At 62.0% G+C, this 19,270-nt stretch overlaps 1 protein-coding gene across 4 annotated transcripts; it reads right to left on the bottom strand.

Annotated features, from left to right (window-relative positions):
• Positions 1–137: 137 nt before the first annotated feature.
• PLXNB3 (plexin B3) lies at positions 138–19,019 on the bottom strand. Of its 4 annotated transcripts, XM_036430006.2 has the most exons (36): positions 18,642–18,778; positions 17,209–17,305; positions 14,174–15,217; positions 13,533–13,712; positions 12,634–12,762; positions 12,454–12,554; positions 11,576–11,708; positions 11,236–11,392; positions 11,040–11,148; positions 10,849–10,963; positions 10,545–10,670; positions 10,345–10,461; positions 9,973–10,066; positions 9,712–9,881; positions 9,335–9,486; positions 9,022–9,127; positions 7,407–7,537; positions 6,734–6,910; positions 6,461–6,650; positions 6,099–6,329; positions 5,852–6,013; positions 5,604–5,755; positions 4,862–4,962; positions 4,560–4,783; positions 4,204–4,382; positions 3,805–3,871; positions 3,208–3,535; positions 2,971–3,074; positions 2,786–2,879; positions 2,286–2,464; positions 1,973–2,133; positions 1,631–1,778; positions 1,400–1,464; positions 1,259–1,334; positions 1,072–1,146; positions 144–588 (listed from the first exon to the last, which is right to left on the bottom strand). In XM_036430006.2, the coding sequence occupies exons 2-36, from the start codon at positions 17,239–17,241 to the stop codon at positions 484–486; spliced, it is 5,715 nt and encodes a 1,904-aa protein (XP_036285899.1). In that variant the 5' UTR covers positions 17,242–17,305; positions 18,642–18,778; the 3' UTR covers positions 144–483. The 4 variants fall into 4 exon arrangements, with proteins under 4 accessions (XP_045434642.1, XP_045434641.1, XP_036285899.1 ...); XM_045578686.1 differs by lacking the exons at positions 17,209–17,305; positions 18,642–18,778 and adding an exon at positions 16,570–17,183 and having other exon boundaries at positions 138–588; positions 1,085–1,146; XM_045578685.1 differs by lacking the exons at positions 17,209–17,305; positions 18,642–18,778 and adding an exon at positions 16,570–17,182 and having other exon boundaries at positions 143–588.
• Between the last annotated feature and the right edge of the window lie 251 nt (positions 19,020–19,270).

The raw sequence follows: 19,270 nt of genomic DNA, 5'->3' as shown, positions 1-19,270 counted from the left end.
TGCCAGGAAAGAACGGTAGGGTGGGGTGGGCATAGACAGGGATGGGAGGGCAGGGGCACTTTTCCTGCAGGGGGCAGTAGAGGCAAAGGGAGGGAGGAGAGCAGGCCTGAGGATGCCCCGTGACCCCTCTTTTCCTCAGGAAGTCACAGCCATGGCACCAAGGACAGGGCTGTGTGGACTCCAGCGGAAGGAAGGGGCTGGGGACTGTACTTTTTTTCTAAAAAGATTTTATTTCCAGATGCAACTTTCCAGCAAGCAAATAAATATAATGAGGAGGAGGGGGAAGGATTGCTATAAATTAGAAAAAAGCCCGGGGCAGGGAGGGTGGGGGAGGAGAGGTTGCAGGGGCCCTCCCCCTCCCCCTCCCCCCACTCTCTGCAGTCCCTCTTCTGCTTGGTCCAGGAATCATAAGGCACTGTGGTGGTGGGTCCTGCTGGCTTCCCTCCAAGCTGCTGGGCCTCAGGCGCCCACCGTGGCCTGCCCTCACAGGTCAGTCACCTTGTTCTCCACCAGGGCGGCGATCTGCTGCAGGCGGCAGGCCAGCTGCATCTTCTGGCCCACAGGGTCCTCCTCCAGGGCATTGATGATCTGCCGCGGCAGAGCAGGGCACCCCTCAATAGCCCCCAGCCCTCTGCCCACTGACTCCATGCTACCCAGCCCTGCTTGTATCTCAGCAGGGCTGCCCTGGGCCTCCCTGGGAAATCTAAACAGAAACCAGTCGGGCCAGAGTGGCTCAGTGGTGGAGCATCGATCTATGAACCAGGAGGTCACGGTTCAATTCCTGGTCAGGGCACATTGGGCTGGATCCCCAGTGTGGGGCATGTAGGAGGCAGCTAGTCAATGATTTTCTCTCATCATTAATGTTTCTCTCTCTCTCTCTCTCTCTCTCTCTCCCTCCCTCCCTCCCTCTCTGATATCAATAAAAACAAGCAAGCAAGCAAACAAACAAACAGAAACCAAGCCCCTTCCCAACCTGGGCCCTTCCTCGCATCCGCCTGCAGGGGTGGGCCCGGACGCCTCCTCCACCCCCAGGGGAGTCCCCCCTCCCCCCCCAGAGCGCCCTGGTCTCACCTGGTCATAGTACCGGTGGATGTGGTTATAGAGTTCTTGCAGGGCTTCCAGACAGTGGGGAGCAGAGGTGTAGTTCTGGGGGCAGCACATTGGGGAGGGTGTGAGTCCCCGGCCTGGGCCTCCAGCCCCAAGCCTCCCCCTACACCCTGTCCCCTAAACGTGGAGAGGTCCCTGGGCCATGCCTCACCCCCGAGAGCTCGGCCAGAGCTGAATTCATTTCCTGGTAGCTTGCCGGAGAGCTCTGGCGGATGTCAGAGTAATATCTGGAGGAGGGGACACTGTTAGGGGCAGGCAGCTTCCACCCCCAGCCGGGCACCCCAACACCTACCTCTCCACCATCTGCTTGTAGCGAGGGATCTCCCGGGCGTAGAGCAGCTTGTTCACCGGGGAATCCTGCTCCGGATTGGGGGGAGGGGGGGAGTGAGGAGGTGGAGAGCTCTGGCCCTGTCACCCTGACCGCGCCACCAATGCCCCTCCCCTTGGTCCCCACTATGCGCCTTCCCTCCCAGCCCCACCCAGGGCTCTGCAGCCACTCGCCATGGGCTGGCTCTGCTCTCACCCGGCCCACTTTGTGCTCTGAGACTGTACAGGAGTCGATGAAGGTCTGGGCGATGACGGCGAGAATGGCATCCACGTTGTCTGACACCCGGATGTCAAAGATGAGCTGGGGGTTCTTCAGCGTGTTCACCCAGAATCGGAGCAGCAGGCTGGAGACACAGGCCAGCCGTGGGTGTGAGGCGTGGCTAGCCCAGCTCCCCTCACCAGCCTGGGCCCTGAGCGGTCCCGTGAGTCCATGCTGGGGGTGGCCAGAAACCGAGCTTGGCTTCCGGTTCAGGTCCCACTGCCCTCATCGTGGCCATGGCCTTGTCCCTCTGGGATGCACGTCCCATCTGCACGGTACCTGTTAGTCTTCCAGATGTGCAAGGTCTCTGGGTCCTCGATGCCATGTTTCTCTGCCAGCTCATCCAGGAAGTCGAACAGGTACTTGACGGCGATGGGCACTGGCCGGTTCACGCTCAGGATGGCTTGGAACGTGTCGTCCACGAACTTCTGCAGCGTGCCCTGGACAGGCAGGGGAACAGGCTCCATCAGCGGGTGTGGGGCTGCCCCTCAGCATCTCAGGAGCATGCGTGCCCCCCACCTCAGTCAGGGGGCCCTGGGGGAGCCTTCCTGTCACTTGGCTCCCCCGGGACCCAGCTCCCAGCTGCACTGACCTTCATGGAGAGCAGGCGGGTGAGGTAGATTTCCGGGATGGCTTTGGCCCGTGCCCGCTCCCGCTCCCGCTCCCGCAGGCTGCTGCGCCGAACCTTGTTCCCTTCTGGCTCCTCGGTGCCTTTCACCAGGTGCCAGAGGCGGACCCCGCTCTCCTCGCCGTCCTCCAGCATGGGGATGTCTGGGGACGCATGTGCCGGCCTCAGCCCTATGCCCTGCTGCCCACCCCACTCCATCTGGCAAGCTGAGAGAGGCTGGGAGGAGCCCATGGAAGCAGCGGGTAATGATGCGGAAAGGAGGGGCTTGTTCAGCCCAACACAAGGGCTCCCTGACTGGGACACACAGCTACCCGCACTGCCCCAGGCCCTTTGCTCAGCCTGGAGTTTTGGCTGGCCCGCTGGCAAGGCATGGGGAGCCCCAGGTGACGGTATGGCCAGGGACTCCTGCCTGGCGGCCTCGAGCTCCTGGGGACAGAGGCACACATCTGGATTTCGGGACTTACTCTCCCCGGAGGAGCAGCTCTGGGCCAGGCTCTGGGAGACGGTGCCTCCATTGTGCAGCTGGGGGATGAGCCTCACTGTGGCCCCGTCTGGGACCTGGGCGGGAGGGGAGCAGAGGCTGGGCTTCTTCTCTGGCCGATCCAGAGGCAGGAGGCCTGCCCCCAGCCCGTGCCCACCCGCCCCGGACCTTGTAGTGCTGGAGGGTGTTGAGTCTCTTCCAGTGATTCTGGGTCACTGAGGTCAGGTCCTCATCCGATAAGGTTAGGTGACCAGCCAGGCCCGAGCGCCACTCTGGGGGGATTCAGGGGGAGACCCGGGGAAGCCAATCAGCCTGTAGCCCGTCCCCCAAGTCTGCCATTCAGGGCAAGGCAGAGCTGAGCCTCTACGGGTGCCCCAGGAGGGGAAGGTGGTCGGGCTCACTCACCGAGGTCTAGGGTGTGCACAGAGGGCCTCTGGGAGAACGGGGTCCCCTTGTAGACTTGCTCCAGCACCTTCTCCTTGACCTGAGTGATGGTGTCTGTGTCGAGCACCCGGGCGGGCACGTGCTGTGCTGAGCTGCTCCCTGAGGCCCCACCGGCCCCAGGGCCCACCAGCACCATCAATGTTAGGGGCCGGAAGTCCATGTCCTCCCGAAGCAGGCGACTGTCATTCAGGGTCCTTTTAGCCTTGCCTGTCACGGCATCCACAGGACCCTTATCCACCTGGTACTGGATGGCCCGGAGGAGCATATACAGCGGCTCCCCAGCCACCTCCTGCAACCGGTTAGGATGGGCCAGCGTCAGTGGGCTGTGGGAGGTGCAGAGGGCTTGGGGGGTGGGGCTGGGGAGGAGCAGCCAGCTGTACAGAGTGAGGGTGGATCACGACAGCTGGCCCTGGGAGGCGGGGGGTGGGGAAGGGGTGGTCCAAAGCCCTTCCCTTTCCATCCCCCCATTGGGCCCTGAGGGAATTTGGGTGCAGGTTAATGAGGCGACAGTCCCTCATTGGAGCAAGGGGAGAAGGTGCAGTTCAGGGCGCCCCTCACCCTCAGGAAGGTGTAGAGACAGATGGACAGCCAGTTAGTGAGCAGCTTCTCCACCATGGTCTCCGTCCTGCAGGGAGCAGGCCTCGGGTTAGAGAGGGCACTGCAGGGCCATGTCCTTGAGCTCAGGAGGCACTGGAGGCAATGCAGAGCTTTGCCACCTGTCACCCTCTGTGTCGGTATCCTCCCTCACCAGTGGCTTAGGTCCTAGCCCAGTTCCCGGGTGTTCCCGACTCCGCCCACTCCCTGGGTGTTCCCGACCCCGCCCACTTCCTGAGCGTGCCTGGCCCCGCCCACATCCTGGGTGTTCCTGGCCCCGCCCACCCCAGGACAGAGCAAAGCTGGAAAGAGATGGAGGAGCCACCATCCCTGCTGCCAGGACCAAGGCAGGCCCAAGCCAACCTTCGGAGCATGAGCTTGGGGTTCTTGTGCACATAATGGGCGGCTAAGTCACCAAGCAGCGTCTTCATGATGTCGGTCAGGTACTCCAGCTTGCTGTGCAGCGCCAGGGACAGCAGCGAGGCCACGTGGCAGCGGTCCCGCTGGGAGAAGCTGGGCTGCTCCTCCAGCGTGTGGATGAGCTGGGTGGTGGCAGGGAAGCTGCTGCTCACTCTGTGAAGCTCCTCCCCCCGGGAGTTCTCCCACCCCCGCGTTGTTCCTGTACCTGCCACCCAGCCCAGCCTGTGCCCAGCCCCCACCCCCGATCTCCTTGCCCCCCACCTCTCAGGAGACCCCCTCCCCGTCCTCGTGGCCCTCACTGTGAGAAGGAAAAGCTTGCTGTTGAGCAGATTGGAGAGCTGCGTGAGGCCCTGGCGGACGGGGACACGGTGGCCCTCTTCCCCAGGCCCCTCGAACACGGGCTGCAGCGGGCAGCTGCCGTGGCCTGGGAAGAAGACGCGCTCGGTGTAGGTGCGGAAGTCCAGGAAGGGGATCCCGCTGGTCTCCAGGTCGCTGCTGAGGTCAGTCATCTCGGTCATCAGGTCTGCAGACCGGGAGCCACCGAGGTGTGGGCTCAGGCCCAAGTGGGCCCTCGGCCCCCTCCCCACCGCCCCCTCCTCACCTGTGAATTCCTTGCGGCACTGGTCACCCACACCAATCTCCAGATTCTCCAGCTGCACCAGAACCTTCTGATAGTCACGCAGGGCCTGCTTGCTCTTGTGCCTGCAGCCCCGAGACCGGGTGTCAGCCACAGACCCAGGCCTGCCTGCACGGAGGCCACCAAGCCGGGAGAGCTGCCTGCTGGGAGGCCTGCCATGGGACACCCTTTTCCAAAGTGAAGAAGGAGCCCGGCCGGTGTGGCTCAGTGGTTGAGCACTGACCTATGAACCAGGAGGTTGCAGTATGATTCCCCAATCAGGGCGCCTGTCCAGGTTGCCGGCTCGATCCCCAGTGTGGGGCGTGCCGGGGGCAGCCGATCCATGATTCTCTCTCATCATTGGTGTTCCTATCTCTCTCTCCCTCTCCCTCTCTGAAATCAATAAAAATATATTCAAAACAGCCGAAACCGATTTGGCTCAGTGGATAGAGCATCGGCCTGTGGACTGAAAGGTCCCGGGTTCGATTCCGGTCAAGGGCATATACGCTGGTTGCGGGCACATCCCCAGTAGGGGGTGTGCAGGAGGCAGCTGGTCGATGTTTCTCTCTCATCGACGTTTCTAGTTCTCTATTTCTCTCCCTTCCTCTCTGTAAAAAATTCAATAAAATATATTAAAAATATATATTCAAAACAATAACAAATCAAAGTGAAGAGGAAAGTTCGTGCAGGTGCACAAGGGGTGGGGGGCGGGGGGCGAGGTGCTCACCTGTACATGAGAGTCAGGAGTAGCACAGCGGCCGTCAGCACAGCAACGCCCATGCCCAAACCGACCTGGGCTTCCACGGGGAAGGCAGGTGGTGCAGGCTCCGCCTCATACTGCACTGGGCCCAGGGCCAGCCGCAGGTTGCCCATCTGTACCTGGGGGGGGGGGGGAAGGGGGGGAGGCAGGCTCTTGAGTGTGGGCCTTTATTGCTCCCCTGACCACCTGCCCCTGCACCAAGGGCCTGGCCTCACCACAAACTGCGGCAGCGCACCGGAGCCGTTGGCGGGCTGCGGGACCCGCAGGGGGGGCTCACAGTACAGGTGGGTGAGCGTGAGCGTCTTGACCAGGCACTCGCCGTCGCCGATGTACACGCGCACCTCCTCCTTGCTGATCCCCAAGTTGAGGCCCTCACCCTGGGAGACAGACGAGGGGCCTGAGCCAGGCTGCCCAGGCCTGCCCTCAGCCCCCCTGTGCAGCCATGGTAACGGAAGCCCTCACCTCCACGTCTAGGACGTTGCCTGGCTTGAGGCGGGCAGGCCCCTTGCGGCTGAGGGGCGCCAGCCGGGGGTTGGGCTGGTACAGAAAGTCCTGGCCCCCGCTGGCGTTGGCAAAGTCCACTCGCACGTTGTCTAGGGAGAAGAAGACGCGCTGGGGGCGGGCGCCGTCGGGCACGGCGGGGCTCCGGCACAGGAGGAGGCTGGAGGAGTTGATGGAGCAGACGGTGGAGCACTGTGGGGCCAGGATGAGGTGGGATGAGCTGGGGCTTCCCCGCTCACTCCCAGGAACAGGGTGACCCGCCCTGCCCCCTTCACTGGGCACCGCCACACTGGCAGCCCCGAGGATTTCTGGTGGGGGCTCACCTGCAGCAAACCCCCCTCAAGCTGGACACAAGCCTGCGGGGGTTCAGCAGGAGTCCCACAGCCCCTCCTGAGGTCCTTGGGCTGGGCTCTCATGGCCTGCGCCTCCGCTGCGGTCTCCAGCCACACGGACAGCAGGGGCTGCCGCACCACGTCCAGATCCTGGCCCCTGACTCGGATCAGCCGCCCGCCCCTGTGCCAGGATAGTGGTCAGCAGGGGTGGGGGCAGCAGGTGGCCCAGGTCCTCACCCTCGCCCTGGTGGCCCAGGTCCTCACCCTCTGAAGCTGACGCTGGGCTCTGCCGCCGTGAGCTGGGGGTTGGCCGTGTAGCGGAAAGGGCTGGCTCCCAGGGTGCGCTGGGCCTGGCCAAAGACCACGCGAACCACAGCTTCTCCGGGGCCAGCCTGCGGCATGGTGTGGCACACAATGGCCTCAGGACACACTGGCTTCTGGCTGCAGGGGGGAGGGGGTCTGGCATCTTGGACTCTAGCTTCAGCCTGGCCACCCCACAAGAACCCCGCTTAGGCTCCCTGTAGGGCAGAGTCCACCAAGGGTGGTCGCAGTGACCACTTCTCTTGGACTTTTTTTTTTTTTTTTTAATATATATTTTTTAGTTGATCTCAGAGAGGAAGGGAGAAGGAGAGAGTGATGGAAACATCAGTGATGAGAGAGTCATTGACTGACTGCCTCCTGCATGCTCCCAATTGGGGACTGAGCCCGCATCCCGGATATGTACCCTAACCGGGGATCCAGCCATGACCTCCTGGTTCATAGGTCAACGCTCAACCACTGAGCCACACTGGCCAGGCTTCTCTTGAACTTTCATGGGGCCCTCAGGGAGCCCTGAGTCCACCCCTCTGGGCTGTACAAAAGGGGGTCACTGAGGCCCACAAGGAATGTCCGCAGCTGACAGCAGCCCGGCCAGAACAGAAAGGAGAGACATACTCACATAGGACAGGATTGGCTGCCCACAAAGGCACTGATGTTGCCTCCTGTCTGGAGGTGTTGCCCATGGATGGTGAGCTGGGTGCCCCCTGCCTGGGGACCTCTCTGGGGACTCAGGCTCAGCAGGATGGGGTCCTGGGGGACAGGGCAGGCATGGCAGACCAGCAGGCATGGCAGCCCTTCCTGGCGCTTCCTTGCCTCAGCTCCAGCCCCCAAAGCTCTTGGGCTGTGAGGTGCTGGCCCACTTCTCAGCTCTGTCTCCTGGCTACAGACCACAGCACCCACCCGGAAGCCCTATGCTCAGCTTCCATAGCCCCACAACTCTCCTCTCGGCCTCCTTGCCCCATGGGGACGGAGGGCCTTCTCTCATTGTGTCTGCCCCTCCCAGATGGCCACCTCTGCCATCGCTTGCACCACCCAGGCCTCCCTGAGCGGTAAACCCTGAGATCCAATTGCCTCTTTAGGATGCTGCATGTGCCAAGCAAGTGCTAACCCAATGCTAACCTGCCCCTGCCTTTCACTACTCCTGCCCTGGGCTTCTTGGCTCCCTAAATAGCCCCAGCAGGTGCCTAAGGCTCAGGCTAACACTTGAAGGCATCCCTGCCCTCCCCAGCCCCCTGTTCGCAGGCAGCCAGGCCTGCAGCAAGTCCCAGCATCTCTAAGCCCCGCCACGCTCTGTTCTTTTTATCTTTCTTTCTTTTTATAACATTTTTTTAAAATATATTTTATTGATTTTTTACAGAGAGGAAGGGAGAGAGATAGAAAGCTAGAAACGTCGATGAGAGAGAAACATCGACCAGCTGCCTCCTGCACACCCCCTACCGAGCATGTGTCTGCAACCAATGTACATGCCCTTGACTGGAATCGAACCCGGGACCTTTCAGTCCGCAGACCGACGCTCTACCGCTGAGCCAAACTGGTTTTGGCTAAAAATATTTTTTATTGATTTTTTTACAGAGAGGAAGAGAGAGGGATAGAGAGTTAGAAACATCGATGAGAGAGAATCATAGATCAGCTGCCTCTTGCACACCTCCTACTGGGGATGTGCCTGCAACCAAGGTATGTGCCCTTGACTGGAATTGAACCCGAGACCCTTCAGTCCGCAGGCTGACGCTCTATCCATTGAGCCAAACCAGTTTCGGCTGTTCTTTCTTTTTTTAAAAAAATGTATTTTCTTGATTTTTTACAGAGAGGAAAGGAGAGAGATAGTTAGAAACATTGATGAGAGAGAAACATCAATCAGCTGCCTCCTGCACATTCCCCACTGGGGACATGTCTGAAACCAAGGTACATGCCCTTGACCGGAATCGAACCTGGGAACCTTCAGTCTGCAGGCCGACGCTCTATCCACTGAGCCAGACCAGTCAGGGCCACCCTCTGTTCTTATTGCTTCTGCTGCCCGCCTCCCTCCTGGACAGCTGCTGCCAGCAGTGTCTGCACTGTGGCGTCACTGTCTCAGCTCGTCCTCCACTCAGATCACGTAGCTTCCCTACTGCACATGCAGCAACACTCCCGGCTACGCTGAGGTCAAGTTTGAAAGCCTCACCTGGGTGTCCCTGCCTTTCTGCCCCTCCCTCCTACTTCCTCTGCATGGGGACCAGCTCAGGCTGGGCACTGACCTGGTAGGTGAAGTGTTGGATGGAGATGCCTGGTGGCCGACTCTTAATGGCCACTTGGATTGGCCCCGTGGTGCCTTTGGGGGCCGGAGATGTCACACACACAATCCTGGGGAGCAGAGGCCCGGGAGTTATTAGGGCCCTTATGCGCTGGTCCTTCCCTGGCAGGAGCTGGGAACCACCCACCAGCCACTGCCTGAAGCCTACCCGCTCCACCCCTCTCACTGCCAGCTGCCCCCTCCCTTGGCACATCTGACCCAGACCCTCATTTCTTGGCTGCAAGCTTCCTTTATCTCTGGGTCCCGGGGGGCCTTACCGGGCAGAGGTGCGGTAGAGAGCAGGGTCCGGGTTGCAGGGCTGGCCGGCCACGCTCACGGCGTCCTGCACGTCTGCGAAGTCTCGGCCCAGATTGGAGCCCAGGATGGTGAGGGCTAAGCCGCCCTCAGGGGGGCCAGTCAGGGGCTCGATCTGCAGCAAGGAAGGTGGCCGTGGGATCCCCAAAGCCATGCCTGCTCTGCAGTGGGGCGTGCCTGACCAGCTGGCCAGCTGGAGGCAGCTCTTCTGACCTGGGTGAGGCTAGGACAGTGAGGGGCACGGCAAGGCAGATGGGGAGGGGGTGGGGGACGAGGGGAGGGACTGGGCCATGGAGGAGGAGTTGGGGGTGGAGATCAGGGCTGGGGCTGGGGGGCTGACCATGTCGATGGTGGGTGTTGGACACAGCAGCTCCACGGCCCCAGGTGGGCACAGTGGCCCATAGAGACAGGCAGGCTGGCCATGGCTGCACCACAGGCAGCCCAGGCTCCCGTTGGCTGCCTGGCAGTGGCTGCAGTCGGGGTGGCCCACGGCACAGTCGTACAGGGTCACTGGGGAAGGTCAGGCAGCACACTGAGGCGCCTCCCCTCTGCCGCCCGCCCCCCCCCCCTGCCCGGCCTGCCCTGTCGCCCCCAAACTCACCATGAAGAGGACGGGCATTGTCCAGCCGCTGACCCTCACCCCGGGTGACGTAGATGGGCACCGGGAGCTCCCGCTGGGCCATGGGGGGGTGGAACTGTGGGTGGAGGGTGGGTCATGCCTAGCCCAACTCAGGGCACCACTGACCCTTGCCTCCTCTGGGACACTCCACCCAGAATGGGTGCCATTGTTCAGTGCCCACATCACCCACCAGACAGCAAGCCTGGGGCAGAGGCTGTGGGCATGGTGTTCCTGCTACACAGAGCGGGCCTCGTGACAAAGGGATGTAGGGCGGGAGCCTCTGAAGGGATGGGACAAGTTGGGAGGGCTGCAGAAGGCATCCAATGGCAGGCGAGCCTGCGGATGGCTGCTCACCTGCTGGGCCTGGCAGTGGACAAGGCCCGCATCCCCATCCGTCTCTTCTAGGAAGGCTGGCAGCCTCTGTAGTTCTCCGGGCAGCTCCAGCCAGCAGTGGTAGGAGGCAGGCAGACCCTGGGGGTAGACGCTGTCAAGACCCTGGACATGGTCAGCCACCTCCCACTCTGTCCCCATTCACTGCCCACCAGATGGCTTACTCGGAAATGCTGAAGGTTCCGAACTCGCAGGGCCAAGCGGCTCTCCCAGCCCACAGGCACCAGGAGGGGACTTGCCAGGCCCTCAACCTGAGGACACACCCCTGGGCCACGCATCTGGACATCCACCTGGGGAAAGAAGCTCCATTAGCCCTTCAGAAGTTCAGGGACCTGGGCAGGGCACAGGGTGAGGTGGGTCTGCAGTGGCAGCAAAGGCAGAGGCCCACACACGCAGCCCTGCAGCCATTGGGGGGAAAGGGGAGAGGTTGAGCAGCGAAGGGGAGCCCAACAGGCAGGGCCCACCTACCTCCTGGGTGCTATAGATGGTCCTCTCGCCCTCTGGGCAGTGCTCTCCGTACACACAGCGGCTGCTCTGGGGGCACCAGTGGCATCGCCAGAGGCTGCTCACACAAGCATGGCACCTGAGGGGCAGGGGGCTGCTCAGGCTGGGCACTATCTGGGTCGCCACCCTTACCCGCAGCCAGGCCTAGCACTCACGGGGCAGCCACCTCCAAGGCATGGACAGCGCTGCAGTCATAGAAGGAGAAGTTGGTGACAGCGACGGCCACATCCTCAAACATCAAGGCCAGGGACAAGGTGACGTGGTCTAGGAGGGGACAGTGGCAGCAGAATAGGTCACCTGGCTCTGCCCCTCCAGTTCCTGCCCCGGCTACCCAGCCCAGGGACCCCTCACCTGTGCCTGGAGGGTTAAGTGGCAGCTGGTCGTGGGGAGGGGTGACACAGGCCACGTGGGGCCCTTCCACTTGAGCCAAGCTGTCGTAGTCTCCGAAGGCACAATGGAAGTATTCATCCATAGCCAGGGTGGGCAGCCGGGGGACAGACAAGGTGACCTGAGGGATGTGCAAGGAAAACAGAGCAGGCAAGGGTTTCTTGGGTGGGGAGGGGGGGACAACTCGCTGAGAGAGATGGAGCCAGAGTACAGGGAGTGAAAGTAGACGCAGTAGGAGAGGAGGACAGGGGTGATGGGTGCAGCCTGGGGCATCCCTCCCATGCAGGTGGTACAGAAGCCTCACCTGGCCCTGCTCCTGGCGGGGGTGGTGGGCCGGCAGCAAGCTCTGGACATGCAGGCAGCGACTGTCCTCCTCATAGCTCCACAGCCACTGGTTGGGTTGAGCTGCCCTCGCACATTGGCCCTTGCGGGTACACCTGCGGGCAGGGGCCCACTGGGTCACCGCATGGGTCTCAGGCTATTTGGATGACTGGCCTCAAGGGGGTTGGAAGGATGGCCTAGGAGGAAGGGGCCAAGCACCAGGGCTAGGTGGACAATGCATGGGCTTTGACCTTGACAGTAAGAGGAGGCCACGCTGCAGAAGGAAGGCACACGCCTCTGAGGGGTGCCGTAGGGATTCCTGGGGCTGCCATGCAGAGCCTGGGCTGGAGGGGACACCTGGGAGAGGTGACAGAAGCCTGGACCAAGGTAGAGGTGGGAGAATGGGAAGTGAGTAGGTTTGGCCATGGTGGGAAGGGGCTGCCGAGCAGAGTCCTGGTTTGGTGGGATAGGACAGAATGGAGGAACTCCGTAGTGGCCTGAGTCTTTTTATCTTTAATATATTTTATGGGGCTGGGGTGGGGGAGGTGGTAGACACTGTCAGGGCCAAGTGGAAGGGAGAGAGTGATAGGGACATCAATGATGAGAGCGAATCACTGATCAGCTGCCTCCTGCACACCCCACACTGAGGATCGAGCCCACAACCTGGGCATGTGCCCTACAGGGAATCGAACCATGACCTCCTTGGTCAATGCTCAACCACTGAGCCACGTTGGGCACGGCCCAAATTTTTGCCATAGGGAGCCCAACTGGCCTCCTGGCATGCCCAGAGCTGCTTCCAGGTGTGGCCTCCCAGCATGCACCACATGTCAGCCAACACCTGGGCATAGGCGCTGCACTCACCTGCCCTGGAGGATGCACCAGCCACACAGCGGGTCCCTGGCCTGGAGGCAGCTGGCGCAGTCGGGGAACTGGGGGCAGGCCGCCACGGGTACCCGGTCCACCTGGACGGGCAGTAGGGACAGAAGCAGTGGGTGCGGGCACTCGGGCCTCATGTACCCAGACTCCTGGGCCACCCCTCACCTGCTGGGCGGTCAGGACGTAGAGGTGGCTGCTGCTGTTATCCACCAGCAGGTCGGGGCTGATCGCTGAGCCTGGAGGCCCCACCTGCTGGGAGTGGTAAATCCTGCTTTGGGAGCCATTGAGAAAGACCTGGGGGATGACAAGGACAGGGCTGGGCTAGACCGCTGAGCCACGACCCCTCTCCGATGGCCCCAGGTGCCTGTTCAGGGCATGCGCTCTTTTCCAGACTGGGGATCCCAGGCCACATAGGGTGGGTGTCCATTCTGCCCAGGTTGCCTCCTCCATTCAGCATCACCCAGCTAGGGTGGCAGAGCCACCCTGGGTGAGGCCCTTGGGCATCAGGGGCGGGAAGGCAGTTGTGGGGAGGCAAACAGGTCATAAGAAGGCAAGAGTTTGCCTCGGAGAGACTTCTGGGGCTAGGCTGGCTCTGAGGGCCAGGCACTGCCCACCCTGTCACCATGCCACCCTCATCCACCTTGGCTGTTAGCTCCCACTATTGGCTGGAGAAGTTGCGGTTGCCTAGGAAGCACCCGGGCCGTCATCCTAGGCCCGTGGTCGGCAAACTACGGCTCGCGAGCCACATGCGGCTCTTTGGCCCCTTGAGTGTGGCTCTTCCACAAAATACCACAGACTGGGAAAGTCTATGTTGAAGAAGTGGCATTAGAAGAAGTTTAAGTTTAAAAAATGTGGCTCTCCAAAGAAATTTCAATCCTTGTACTGTTGAGATTTGGCTCTGTTGACTGATGAGTTTGCCGACCACTGGTCTAGATCATGTCTCTGGGCGCCAGGCAGCCAGCAGGTGGCAGCCAGCCAGCCAGGACACAAGCTGAGGCGGAGGGCACCTGGCCCGGCAGTGTTATGATCTCAGGGCCAGGAGGCTGGCCATGGCAGGCCCTCACCTTATGCAGCTGGCCCTGGGTGTCCCCCAGGAAGGCTACCATGTGCCCATCTGCCTGGAGGGCTGCGATGGCGCTGATGGGCTGCCCGAGCTGCAGCAGCGGCCTGGCCTCCAGGGGCTGGCGGCCAGCGATGGGGCTGGGGGTGTGCTCATCGCCACAGGGGTACGACTCAGGGGAGTCCTGGACAGGCAGGGAGGGCACAATCAGTTCTCAGAAAAGGCAGAAGGTACTTCCCCAGGCCCAGAGCTAGTCAGAGGAGATCAGCCAAGTGACCAGTGAGAAGAGAACAAGGCAGGATGGAGGGGAGGGCCAGGGAGCCCCATGGCAAGACCAAGCCCACTGCAGAGAGGGAGAAAGACGAGCTAGGAGACTTAGAGATCAAGCTGGCCCCTTCGTGACATCCTCTAACCAAGAGGCCAGGGATAATTGTCACAGGGGAGTGTCCAGCTGCCTGCGGCTCAGGACTACATAAGGCCGCTCCTGCCCTGGGCTGAGAGATGCCGCAGGACCACAAGGCACAGGGACAGAGAGGCAGGCAAGGCCAGAGGAGGCAGCAAGAGACCAGAGCCGCCACCAAAAGATGGTGGTGGGCAAAGCCTGAGGTGAGAGGACAAGTGTGGGGCCTGGGCCCAGCCACTTACAGGGGGCAGGGTGACGCAGTGGGAAGTGACGCCATACTCCACGATGGCTTCCTCTGTGCCACTGGGGCCCCGGCCGCCCGCTGTGTAGCAAAGGCGCCGGGCCTGCTCCATGCTGCCATCCAGCTCTGCCAGGGGGAAGGCGCACAGGGCTGCCTGTGCCCCCTTTGGGCCTGTGGCAAAGGCCCCCAGCAAGGTGTCCGGGGCGAGGAAGGCAGCCTGGATGAGGCCCTGCCCATGGCAGTGAAGGGGCACCTCCACGTACGAGTAAAGATTGGCATCGCCCAGGCAGACTCGGGCAACATAGGAGCGATATTCGGCCTGTGCCCGGGCCCCCCGACGGCGGAAGACGAAGTAGGCGGAGCGGGCGTTGGCAAAGGCCGCCACGTAGCTGTTGTTGTAGTCGGACAGGTCTCCCACCACGAGGCGGCCCAGGCCCTCGCTGGAGAAGGGCTGTGGCCCAGCCAGTTGGCGGACAGTCAGGGGTGGCACCCCTCCTGACAGCTTGCCCGCCAGGCCTCTGGCCACCAGCAGGAGGTCCCGGCCTGGTGCAGGCACCACCAGGCCCACCGTGGCCACGCCTGGGGCATTGGCGGCCACAAACTGCCCATCGCCCGGGTCCTCGGCCTGGTACAGAAGCTGAGACACGTCCTCCAGGCGCCGCTTCTCGCACACGCCCTGCCGCACCTGCCCACAAGCTACCAGCTCCTGGGCCCGGCTGCTCACCAGCAGCAGCTGGTTGGCGTTGTCGGTGAGCTGGGCCTGCGGGCACTCAGCCGGGTCACGGAAAGGCACGCAGTCGGGACTGTCGAAGATGGGGCCGGTGACAGCCACGGCCTCGAGCTGTAATTCCGGGCTGAGCTGGAAGAGGCGGTTCACCGCCCCCACGTAGACCGTGCCCCGGCCGGGCGCCAGTGCCAAGTGGTTGAAGGTAGTGTTGAGTGCGGAGAAGCGATGGGCCTGAGTCGAGGGCAGCGGTGGGCACAGCAGCAGCAGCACGAGCAGGAGGTGGGGGCCGAAGGGAGACCAGGGAGCCATCATGGGGGCCTGGGGGAGAGCCGAGCACCTGAGGCCCAGTGGGAGGGAGCACTGCCTCCCCACCCCTGGCCGGCATGAGTCAGGGCGGTGAGGGGGACCGAGGAAGAGGGGGTAGAGAAAGAGCACCAGAGGGAGAGAAGAATTGAGAAGAGAGATAAAAAGAGAGGGAGAGAAGCATCAAGCAGGGACAAAGAAAGCAGAGAGAAGCAAAAAGAAGAGACAGCCCAGCTGGCGTGGCTCAGTGGTTGAGTGTTGACCTGTGAACCAGGAGGTAACGTTTCAATTCCTGGTCAGGGCGCATGCCCTGGTTGCGGGCTCGATCCCCAGTGTGGGGCGTGCAGGAGGCAACCAATCAATGATGCTCTGTCATCATTGATGTTTCTCTCTCTCCCCCCCCTCCCTTTCTCTCTGAAATCAATAAAAATATATTTTAAAAGAAGAGAGAGAGCAGAGAGAGACATGGAGACAGAGCCAGAAGGAGCCAGAAAGGGGACAGAGAGAGAACAGAAAGAGTGACAAAGAGCGTATCCAAGAGTTGGAGGGGAGGGGGTCACAAGGGAAGAATTCTTTCACCTTCTACTTTAAATGTATGTGTTTAGATTGTTGAATGGGGACAGATCCTGAAAAGCCACCAGAGCACAAATAGGACACAGTGACAGAGGGGGCTGTGACACAGAGAGGAAAGGCATGGAGAGGAGGGCAGGGCAGAGGGGGTGGTGATGGGGAGAGAGGCTGGAGGCAGAGGTATGGGAGCACCCGGAAGAGGGGGAAAGGGAGCAGGAACCCACAGACAGAAGAGGATGTGGGAGAAGGAAGGCTGATGGCAGCCATATTGTGGGGGATCTGTGCCCCCCACCCGGACAAGAGAGATGGCATGGGGGCTAGAGCTGGGAGAACCCATCAGGGATAGGAAACTGGCCCTGGGTCAGTGACAAAGAGGGACCTTCACTAGCGTGGAGAGGAAGTGTTAGAGAGAGGAGAATGAGTCAGGGAGAAACTGAGGCAGTCGAAGGAATGCAGGCCGGGACACCACCTCAGCTCTCCCCAAAGATGGCAAGGAGTGGGGGCAAGCCAGGACCAATGAGAACAGGGTCATGCCACAGAGGGCTAGGGGGTGGTCAGAGCAGAGGTTGGGGAGAGCTGGGCCTGGGGAGGTGAGTGGAGGTCACTAAGAGACAGCATGGGTACAGGAGGTCTGTCCCCTGCTTCGTGGGCCTCAGGGCCAGGGTCCGTTGGGGCCTGGCACCCCGAGTGTGGATGTGGACAGAGAAAAGGGGGGAGTGAGAAGAAGACAGCCAGGAAGAGAGCTTGAGTGAGGAGAGGGTAGAGGGGAGGAAGGCCCCATAGGCGCAGCTCCTCACCCATTTGGAGCCATTCGGACCCCAGACCGGAGGTAGCTCCCACGGGCCTGCTGGGGGAGTGAGCCTGATCCCTGCCTCCCGGCGGAGGGCCATTCACAGCAGTCCCTGCCCAACAGCCCTAGCGGCTGCCTCGGTGACCAGGCAGGAGAGACAGAGAGAGAAATGCCAACAGGGCAGAGCCTGTGGGCCTTGGCGGACTCTCGCTTCACCCTCCTCCTGACCCCAAGCCCAGAGCCACAGAGAAGGGGACAGAGCTGGCTGGCAAGCCGAGCTAGGCTCCCGCATAACTGTGCATGTGGGCGCGCCAGGGGCAGGCCCACAGTCGCTCGGTGTCCCAGGCCTGCCAGCAGAGACGCCAGCGGGGACGCACGCCCGGGCTCGCAGGCATGTGGCTGCGTCAGAGCTCTTTATCTCGCGAACACAGACAGGAAGGTCAGGCCTGGCTGAAAGGCAGGGCCATTTCCTCTGGACCTGGGATATCAGCGGCGGTGGTGGCCGTGGCCTGTGGGTGATGGGCTAGAGGGACTGTGGCCAGGAGGTTCAGCACGTTGGAGCCCCACACCCAGGCTCCCCGGTGCTGTTTTACTTGGCCCACCCCTCCCAGGGGCATCCCTGGGGGCTGGGGACCCGAGCACTCACCGTGGAGAAGGGGAGCAACAGCGGGAAGCACATCTCCTCACTTCAGCTGCCCCAGGGCAGTGGTGACAGGCACAAGACTGCTGTGGGGGGCATTGCCCTGAGTGGGAGGGAGACAGTTGAGGCTTGGCCCCATTCACACTGGCCTTGGGGGAGGTGGGAGGTTGGGGGGGGGTGGGCAAGGGCCTAGTGGCCAGGCTCCACCACAGCTGGCAGCTTTGTCAATAGTGGCCGGGCCAAGGGAGCCCTGCCTCCACCTCAACAATGTCCCCTCTGTTCAGAGGCCAGGAACCCACTATCTGGTGCTTTCCCTGCACCCCGCCCCGGCTGCTCTGGCCAGGGGGCTCCCTGCCACTCCCCATCCTCAGAGACACCCCCCAGGATCTGGGGACAAAGGGACAGGGTTTCCTCCAGTCAGAAAAATGAGAGCCACACAGCCGGCCCCACCCCTGTGGTGTCAGCCAGCGAGCTCCTCCTTGTGAGCAGCCCAGGGGAGGCCCCGCGGCCCCCACGGGAGGGTCAGGGCGCTCAGTCCCCGCCATGCCAGACTCAGCCTTAGTAGCCTTGGTGCCTGGCTGGAGTGCCAGCCCTGGCTCTCAATGCCTGCCTTTGTCCGGACTGGGGGCAGGGGAGACGCTGACAAAGGCAAGGCGTCCAGGACACTTTCTCCCCCAACACCCCCACCCCTTGGCCCAGAAGAACTGGCCCATCCAGCCCCACCTCGGGGGACCAGCAAAGTCGTGCCAGGTACACCCTGGCGGTGGTGCACGGTGCCAGCAGAGGGTGCACAGCAAGGGGTGGGGGGCATGGCCCGCAGAAACTCAACCCTGAGCTTCAGGCATGGCAACTGGTGGCTGGCAGTGCCCCTCCCTCTCCCCCAAGGAAACACCATCCCAGGAAGGGCCTACATCCCCCTCCATGCACGGGGCGGGGAAAGGAGTGCCCATTGGCAGCTGGCTGCCTTGCCACCCTCACAGGGCACCGTGGGCACACCAAGCCGGCAGTGCCAGGGCTCTGCCCGGGGGCGCAGGGGCAGGTGTGCAGAGATTGGAGACCCTCCCTTCGCCACGGTGCGCTGCAGCAGCAGGCAAGGTGGCAGCAGCAGGTTTGCCGCCATCTGGCTGGGCCAGTTGGGTGGCTGTGGGGGCAGGGAGCCAGGCGGGCCACCTCCCTACCCTGTGCCCTGCCCTTGGCAGCGCCAGCTCTTCCATTTGGGGGCAGAAGTTCGGGGTCCTACTTCCCAGTGGGGCGCTGTGCCCCTTTAGGCATCAGGAGGTACCATCACGGGGCTGCCCCCTGAAGGCCTTTCCTGGATGAGAGTTAGTTGGCCCTGTGGACCCCTTGCTTCTCTCGGGTCCCAGCACAGCCCGAGGTGGTACTCCCCAATCCAGAGGCCCCTGCGCCCCTCTCTCTCACCAGCCCTGGTTCTTGCCTACCTGGGTGGGCCGCGGGCAGAGGCTGAGGAGCAGCTGGTGCCAGAAGTGCGTCTCCGTGGAGCCCCGGCCTCCCTCCCCACAATGCAATCGTGCCCAACCGGGCTCATCCTGGCGGATGAAGCAGCCCAGCCCCTCCCCATCCACCCCTTTGCCCAACAGCGCTGGGCGGTTGCTGCTGCCCTCTGCTGGCCTTGATAGGCATGGCAGGGGGCAGGCTGTGGGCACCTGGCTGGAGCAGGTGAGAACAGGATGGTACCCTCCCACTGAGTTGTCAGGGAAGCGTTCCATAGCCTTCCAGGAAGTGCCTTCTGGGTGCCAGGCATTGGCACCGTTCAGAGACAAAACCCACATCCACATGCTCATGTTTTCTGGGTCTCAGGCAGAACTACTTGCCAACAGTGAACGCCCACAGCCAGAAAAGCCCATCTGTGGAGGGCATCTTGAGGCACAGGGAGGAGAAGTCACAATTACAGGCACTCAGGGTCTCAGGAAGCGGAAGTGAGGTTTAAGCGAACTTTAAACCAGGGCTGTGACTATGGCCCTCCTAGGAGGTCTGGGCCTGGGCTAAGTCTGTGGTTCCCGACGTGGGGCACACGCCCCATAAGGGGGCAATTTGAGTTTTTAAAAAA

Source organism: Pipistrellus kuhlii, unplaced genomic scaffold (genome assembly GCF_014108245.1).
Source record: "Pipistrellus kuhlii isolate mPipKuh1 unplaced genomic scaffold, mPipKuh1.p scaffold_m20_p_100, whole genome shotgun sequence".
Classification (NCBI taxonomy): domain Eukaryota; kingdom Metazoa; phylum Chordata; class Mammalia; order Chiroptera; family Vespertilionidae; genus Pipistrellus; species Pipistrellus kuhlii.
This window is presented reverse-complemented; position numbering and strand designations above follow the sequence as displayed.

Bases quoted from the DNA above. Each gene is read 5' to 3' on its own strand.
- PLXNB3 (XM_045578685.1), bottom strand. From the start codon at position 16,662: ATGGCCCTCCGCCGGGAGGCAGGGATCAGGCTCACTCCCCCAGCAGGC. The intron at 15,218-16,569 runs GTGAGGAGCTGC...GCTCTCCCCCAG, and splicing joins GTCCGAATGGCTCCAAATGG to GCCCCCATGATGGCTCCCTG. The intron at 4,963-5,603 runs GTGAGCACCTCG...TCGGGGCTGCAG, and splicing joins CTCCTGACTCTCATGTACAG to GCACAAGAGCAAGCAGGCCC.